This window comes from Anastrepha obliqua, chromosome 4, assembly GCF_027943255.1.
Source record: "Anastrepha obliqua isolate idAnaObli1 chromosome 4, idAnaObli1_1.0, whole genome shotgun sequence".
In the NCBI taxonomy this organism is placed as follows: Eukaryota; Metazoa; Arthropoda; class Insecta; order Diptera; family Tephritidae; genus Anastrepha; species Anastrepha obliqua.
The window spans coordinates 67,207,898-67,216,028 of NC_072895.1; the positions used below are offsets into that span (position 1 = coordinate 67,207,898).

The 8,131-nt window shown below is 40.3% G+C and overlaps 1 protein-coding gene across 1 annotated transcript; it reads right to left on the reverse strand.

Annotated features, from left to right (window-relative positions):
• Nucleotides 1-3,659: 3,659 nt before the first annotated feature.
• Nucleotides 3,660-6,099, reverse strand: LOC129245785 (uncharacterized). Its single transcript, XM_054884173.1, has 8 exons — nucleotides 6,012-6,099; nucleotides 5,498-5,949; nucleotides 5,250-5,435; nucleotides 4,684-5,189; nucleotides 4,335-4,587; nucleotides 4,172-4,258; nucleotides 3,919-4,084; nucleotides 3,660-3,787 (listed from the first exon to the last, which is right to left on the reverse strand). Exons 1-8 carry the CDS (start codon nucleotides 6,097-6,099, stop codon nucleotides 3,660-3,662), a joined length of 1,866 nt encoding a protein of 621 aa, XP_054740148.1.
• Between the last annotated feature and the right edge of the window lie 2,032 nt (nucleotides 6,100-8,131).

Below are 8,131 nucleotides of genomic sequence, written 5' to 3' on the forward strand. Positions count from 1 at the left end.
CCCCATGATTTTTTGCGTTTTGGGTTATCGTAGTGGATCCATTTTTCGTCGCCAGTCACCACCCGATGCAAAAAACCCTTCCGATTTTGTCGCTCGATCAGCAATTCGCACGTAAAAAATCGCCGTTCGACGTCGCGCAGCTTCAACTCGTACGGGACCCAATGTCCTTGCTTTTGGATCATTCCCATCGCTTTTAGACGCTTGCAAACGGTTGATTTATCAACGCCCATTGATTCAGCAAGCTCTTCTTGCGTTTGGCACGAGCCCTCGTTTACCAATTCCCCCAATTCCGCGTCCTCGAACTTTTTGGGCTGGCCAAGACGCTCCTTGTCTTCGGTGTGAAAATCACCTCTTTTGAATCGTCGAAACCAGTACTCACATGTTGAAATCGACGGAGTATGGTCTGGGTAGGCCTCCTGCAGCAATTCACGGGCTTGGGCTGTATTTTTTTTCAAATTGAAGCAGAAAAGCAAAGCTTCCCGCAAATTGCGTTTCGACGGCACGAAAGTTGACATACTCGGAGCACGAAAACACTGCGTTGTTTATACTTCAGCGAAATGACAGATACTGATAAACAAAGCCTAGGGATGAGGCTTTGTCATGAATATATATTCAGTATTGCCAACGCGATAAAGTGATAAATAGCGCCATCTGTGTGTCACCTTTAAAACTAATTCAACCTCCTAATATTATTATTTCAATTATTTCGTATTTTTTCGCATTAAAAAAAAAAAACCGACTTTTAGAGTGGCAAATTCAAAACCATTTTGTCAATTTTTTGTCTGTTTTATTCAAGTAGTAGGACATAGTCATACTTTTTTTTGGTTTTTTGTGTTTCAGAAGAGCCAAAATAGATAACACCGTCCAGTCCAATTTTTCGGGAGGGTAAACTAGAGCGCCATTTTTTGAATTATTAAAATTAAAAAAAAATTTTTTTTTTCATTTGCGTATGTAAGAGGTGTTAAATATAAAGCCTAAAACATTTAAAAGTCGGTTTTAATTTTTTTCATTTGCTTTGTGCCTCACGGTTTTGAGACCGATACAATTGACCAGGCAATAAAAAACGTAAGCGGAAGATAATAAGCAGCAAATCCTACAATGAGAAGGCCTCCAAATGTAGAGAAAGATAGTCAAATACGGCTTTGAAGAAACACACCAACTGATTTTACATAATATATGTATGTAGTATATTTCTATAACTTCAGAAAAAAATTTTCGTATTCGCGTTCGTTTATTTTGTAAATGATCTTGTGGGTAATGCCCATTCAATATCACTTTTTCTTCCAATTTTTTTGATATTTATTCAAATTACTTATTGTCTTCCGACAGGTGTAATATTTATGGAAACAATAAAAAAAAAGAGAGGAGCCAAATCTAAAATAGCATACATTTAGTTATAACAAACAGAATTAAATGAATGAAAAAGAATTTTCCTTATCCATTCCTTATTCCATCGAATTTTACTAAATGTTTCCTGTATTTCAAAAGCCATCATTTCAACCACGTATGAAAAACCTGATCTTTAAGCCAAACATTCTTTGTGTGCATACTTTCATTTACTTGAGGTTTTGTCAAATACAGAGACCTCCATTTTCTATCACTTGGTATTCAGATAATGATCTCTTGTTTAAAATATGTGTTTAGCTTACATGTGAGAAAGAAACTTAGAGCTTGCAAGGCCTATAGAAAGCTTTCCAACTGCAGTTATGTCATTCAATTCCAACGAAAAATCTGCTCTGTGAGCTGATTTTGACACCTTGCACTCTTACAACGTCGCCTGCTGTCACCCAACATCCCAGCAACCCAAAGAATACAGATTCATTTGACCCAAAGTATATTAACAAGTGCCGGAAACCATGTCCATGCAAATCTGCAAATCTGAAAAGCTGAAAATCAGAAAATGTGAAAATCTTTAACAAATATTTGTGTAGTGCTCGCTTTCGTTAGGCAGAGTCGGTTTTTTGTTCTCAGCTAATTCAAACACATAAATATCTATGAATATTTAGGAGAGCACAAAGCACAAGTACTTACAGTACACACACATGCACTTGTATATATATTTATGTATACTAATTGTGCGCCCTCACATGCAGCGAGGAAACCTGTTTTGAACATTTCGAAAGGTCACGCACTCACTTGCTAGCGTACTTGTCATATATAGACGGTCATTGGTGAAGGTAAAATGAAATACGCTTGTTAGTATGTACGAGTATATATTATATATATGCTGACTTATGTGTGTTCATGAGTACATTTATGTATGGGTGTGCGAATGAAAGTGCGCGCACTTGAGTGTTGAGCTCGCAATTAAATATTCCAGTCATATGCAAAAATACTTAGCATGCAATTAGGGGCGGTCAAGTAAACATTAGCAAATTATATGCTAACATGACGTCTGCTGTCTTCAGTCTTCCACACTTGATTCAGCTGTTCAGCTGTATATCTGCGTAGTGTTAACAACACTCCCATGTACCTCATGCTGTCGCCGCTGCTGCTGCTGCTTATGGCAGTTGGCTGGTGGGTTGGTTGGTTGACAGTTAAAACGGTGTAGTGGCTGCGTTGTATGTCTGCACGTTCTGGCAAAGAGCGCAAGGCTCTGCTGTACATGTGCAAGTATGTGTGTGTGTGTGCATACAACTACTAATGGCAGTGTTGACTGCTGCTTGTTGTGCTCTTAACAAGTTCAACAGTTGCAACAACCATTGTGACAACAACAAGGCATTTGCCTGCAATGTGTGCACCACAAAATCCTTTCATGTTACTACTTTTATCTCTTTTGAATTCGCTATATTTATTTCTTTATTTTTTCACCCTTACCACAGCGTTTGGCTCATCTAAACGTTATTGCCTGCATATTGCATGTGCTTGACCAAAATAACAACAACAACAACAACGCTGTTGCATTTGGAGTGTGTGTTGTGAGTAATGAAAAAATGCTGTTTTTCATAGCATACTATCAGGCGTATGACCATACTTCAGCATTGCACTTTACTATGCTTCACTTTACATAGTTCCAGCTCAAGCCATATGTTTTTTGGGTTTTGTTTTTGGTGTAACATTATTAGTGCATTTACTAGCACTGGCTTTGAAAGAGCCAAGGCCAGTGTGATGAGTGTGTGTGTGTGAGAGATTGTAGTAGTCATTAAGCATGAAATACGAAAACAACAACAAGCAATCTCATTATTAACAACATCAAATTGAATTTTGTGCATTGGGGATCGTACACAGAACTGCAGAAAAAATTACAAAAAAGCGAAATGCCTGTGCTCTAGGATCCCATTCACAACGTTGCTGAATGGGAATCTGTGGTTCCAGCTTTACAATGTGAAATTAAAATTTAAAGCATACTTTTGGGAGTACACATACACTTGTAGCATACTTGTATGCTCTTGGGCTGCAAGTCGTATATTTTTATTTAATTAAGATGGACAGGAATTGTGGTTCCGACTGGAATTTTGTGCTGCAAACGTGCTCTTCTTCACTTTAATCTTTAGATCAACTTTCCTTTGCACCAGTCCCCCCGTATGATGTTATGCGGCCTATGCGGCCACACTTGAGTGGCGTAGCAAATTGAGTAAATTTTTGGTAGATTTCAGTTTTAAATTATTTTTATTTTTCATACACCATTTTTTGTTATTTCATTTTATGCCAACTCGCATTTATTTCTTTCTACCAACAGGCGTCGGCCGAAAAGGTTTACGCCTCGACTTGGAATCCACAATGAGCACAGACTGCCGCTTCAGGTATTGACGTGTGGGCACCTCACTCTCCTCATCAGGCGCAGCAGCTGCATGGCAAGCAAAAAAAAAAAAAAACAGCACGAAAAAGATGCATTAAAGGGCATATAAAATTAATTGGAAAATCGAGCGATGAGTAAGTAAAAAAAAATCCAAGTATTTTTGTTTCCCCCTGATCTACCTGCAGCCGGTGCCTGCTCAGGTGAAGAGGACGAAGTGCCAGCCGCACGTTGAGCGCGTCCTGCCAGCAGATTGTAATAACACAGCGGCATTGGTTGTGGCTTCTCACTCTCGGCCACGGTGGGCACCTGGGTGGGTGGCTCTATCGATGGATAGAGTTCATCGCTCTGTTCGTTTGAGGAAGACAAAATTGAAAAAATATATATACGAAAGATAAACATTTGCGTCATTCTTTAATGGGATCGTCAGCTCACCTCAAGCTCCAATTTCGGCACTTCCGTTAGAGCAAGTTCTGCGGGCTTGCACAGCTCCTGACAACGCTGCAGCTTAAATTTCAAAATCTGCATAGTAAAAAAGAGCAAATTAAAGGAAAATTTTAATAAATAAAATCGGTAATTGTTGAACCGTCAAACGCACTTCTATAAAGTCATCATCCTGTGCCTCGTTGGCCAAAAACTTTGGCAAATTCTCCACGTGTATATACAAGCCTTTCGCCTTCAGATTTATATGACTCTCATCCACTTCTTGTAGCTTATAAATCATTTCGCTCAAATGCTCTCTGATAAATTTCAAAACAATTTGAGTATGCTCGGAGTCCTCAGTGCTCTTTTGTTGTTCTATCTCTAGGTCTGCAATTTTGGTCTTAATTTGCTCAATCACCTCTTGATTACTACGAACAAAAGAAGAGTTATGAATCATTTAACTAATGGATTTGCTCACATTAGGAATGCACATTAATGCATTTCCTCTTCGCTTCTCTACTTACACCTCACTCTCCTTGACATCCGAGAACTTCATTGCCTCCAGTGAGAGTGATAGCTGCTCTCTTTGTTCTTCCAATTGAGTCTTCTCTTTCTCTGCCGCATTTCGTAAGTATGATAGCCGCACGGAAGATTCTTTTTGTGAACAAAAGCGGTCATAGACCTCGGCGGGTGTGGTCGCACCACTCACTTCCATTAGGTGCTTGAAGAGATTCTCCATTTCGTTAGTTAAGTTTTGCAGCTCTGTTGTCTCATCCACTTCAGTTTCGGTTTTCGCTGTGAGTTGATCACCGGAGCTCGAGCCGAGACTGTCCTGATGCACAAGTGTTTTGTTTTCAACAAATAATTTCCGTCCAATGCGCTCCAGCTCCATTTTACGTGCTTCCACTTGCCTACGAAAATCAACAGCTTGACGCTCGCGTGTCTTCTGTGAGAGATGCGCCTGTTGTTCCTGGCGTTGGAGTATAGCTTTAGCGGCATCGCGCATCTCTATGGCCTCATTGTGCACTTGCTGCAGAAAGATGAAAGGAGAATCAAGGGAAATCTAATACACATTACATTGCTCACCTACCTGCAACCTATCGATCTCTGCTTGTTGCTCACTGAGTGCTGCTTCCAACTCGCGTAGACTACGCTCGAAGCGTTCAGCGTCATTCATCAGCGAACCCTCAATAGAGCGATACTTCTTGCGTATATGTTCCGCTTCCATCCACTGCACATTGGTGCGATGTATCTCATTCTCCAGCTGGCAGACTAACTGTGCAAGTTTTTTGTATAAAAAAAGCAACTTAATTGCAAAAGTTTTGAATGTCCCCTAACCTTTCTGTTTGCATCCTCCTCCAAAGTCTCCGGCGGCTTCTCGCCCATATTTTGTGCTTGTGCCGCTTTGGCTGTATTCAGCTCGCGGTATTGCTGCACCAGCTTGGCTAAACGCTCTTTCCGGCATTTGAAGCGATGTCGCAGCAGATCCAATTGCTTGCGTTGTTCGGTTATTTTTAAATCGGTCAGAAAAATTGCATCATCTACACTTCGCGCACCAATAGGGTAACTCATTTTCCCCACAGCTATGGCGGTGGTGGTGGCACTGCTTGCTTTGCGCACTTCTGCTGTGGGTGGCTCTTCTTTAATGATGACAGCACGCTGTAGAGGATTCCGCAACTGACCACATTTGTTGGTTAGCTCTTTGATTTCCTTCTTCAGTGTCGTGATGGTATCACGATTTATGCGATTCTGCTTCTGCCATTCGGCTGCGTTGGCTGTCTTCTGGCCCTCTGTACATATAAAAAAAAGTGAAACGGTTTTGGGTTCCCTTTTCTCACTCTGATTCACTCACCTGCTAATAGTATACGTTTCTTTAGCTCCGCAATTTTTGCATTTACATCGCCAATCCTGTCCAATTCTGCAGCCTCGCGGTTGGGCATTTTCATTACACTTCCTCTCCATTTAATGTGTCGAAAATTTCAGCAATCAATAATGAAAATTGTTTATTTTCTTTGTCCTGGCAACGCAAGGGCTTTGCGTAGCAACACCGCGTTTTAATTCGACTCCAAGTAGTGAGTTGTTTATGGGTCGTAGTTAATAAAAAATAGAAACTGACAGCAAGGACATTTTTTCAAAATGTCGATATTTCTTTCTTCGAAAATATCCTCTGTTCAAGAGGTAACAACAATTTTTCATTCAAACAAACACCGCTCGGATTACAGGGTGGTCTAGCGTTCGAAGTTTGAATTCTTGAATTTTTCTGAAGTGGCTGCTGAGCGACTCCATTGCAAGTGATTTAGTATTTTGGATATTGTCGTCAATTCTTCTAAAAATTTGTTTATTTCTAGTCCTGAGTATAATAAAAAATGAATTAAAAAAATTGAATTATTAAAAAATTTTGGTATAGGGATTTTTAAAAGCTCTAGCGAGGCGACAGATAGTTGCCCTTTTGCAATTCTATGCCAATCCTAGTGAAGCTTAGGACAAATTATTTAGAATGATCCCAGAAAATCTGGCTAGTTATTAACCGTTCCACAGAGCGCTTCGTAGTTCTACAAAGTGTTTGCTATTCAGCTGATTTAGAATATCCTTAAATTTCCTTCTTAAAACTCATTACATCCTTTCTACCCCATCCATCGACTCTAAATGGCCCTATAGCGCTAAGGCTTATTGCATTTTCAAATTATCAGCACGAAACGATTTTCCATTTAACGACCGTAAATTACATGGCCAAGTTCCTCCCCTCTATATTCACACCACCCTCTTTAATTAGCCGAACATGGCGCGTTGGTTGACGTTCGTATTTAACCACAGTAGCAGACGCCTACGCTTACATAGCCACACACACATACGTACCAAAATAGAAAATACATAAATAATTGAAGTGTTTTTAAATGTAAATTTGACACGTATTTAAAATTTTGCAGCGACAAAGGATGAAATGCGAAAAGTGTAGCATTTAATACTGAAGCGCACAGTTGTAGGTGTAGATAGCCTCTTAACAGGTCATTAAGTTGACTTACGGCTGTTCCCCGCCAAAGAAAGCTAAAGAGGTGAAGTTTCTAGCTTGGAAATACACTGCGTGGTAATTATAGCCCGAGCGCCGTTGGTGACCTTATACTTGTGTGCACAAACACATGCACTCCACAGCTCACCTACCAGCAATTCAAGCTGCTGCTGATGACCAACTCAACTTCTTCACTATTTCAGTGGCAAAATGGCTGACAATCGCTTAACACTTATTTCCGCTTACCTTCGCACTTCACTTCCTCGCATTGCCACTTGTCACCTCGCCCCAGTTCAATGCAATTGAGTATTTGCTAGAGTCTTAAGTTCCGCCTGACTGAGGAGTGGTTTACATTCAGTTTTGTATGTTTTGGAGCGAAATGTACGAACGCACAGAAAATTAAATCAGCATTTTACGTACACCGGTCTCGCCATTCTTCCTTTTTACATTTCTTATTTTATTTATTAAGCTGCGCTGAATTTTATTTGCAATTACAAATGGCTATTAAAAGGCGTTCAACATTCAACTAACAGCCGCCGTTCCGTTTTGCTGTCAGTTGAAATTGCGAGCGGCCTTGGGTGCTGGTAGTTGACTGGACAAACAAAGCAGCCGAGTGGGGAGTGGGGGATGTGTACGTGTTAGTGGACGCGCATTAAGCGCGATGAGTTAAGCGGATTGATTGGGGTGGTGCCGCTGAAAGTGTGGCCGTAAGCGCCAAGGTAAACACTTCAAACGGAAGTGCGCTTTAAGTGGCACATTTTAATTAAAACAGATTGACGACTTGAAGCGGTCGACGTTGTTGGCAGTGATGTCTATAAAAGCTTGAAAACTTGTATAAAGCTTTACATAAACCTACCCACAAACATGTAAGCCTTTAAAACGCATTTAAGGGATCGAAATTATATTGCAATGTAAAAATGTTGTGAAAATCGCTGCACACCAAAAAAAGATAAAAATCTAAGGGT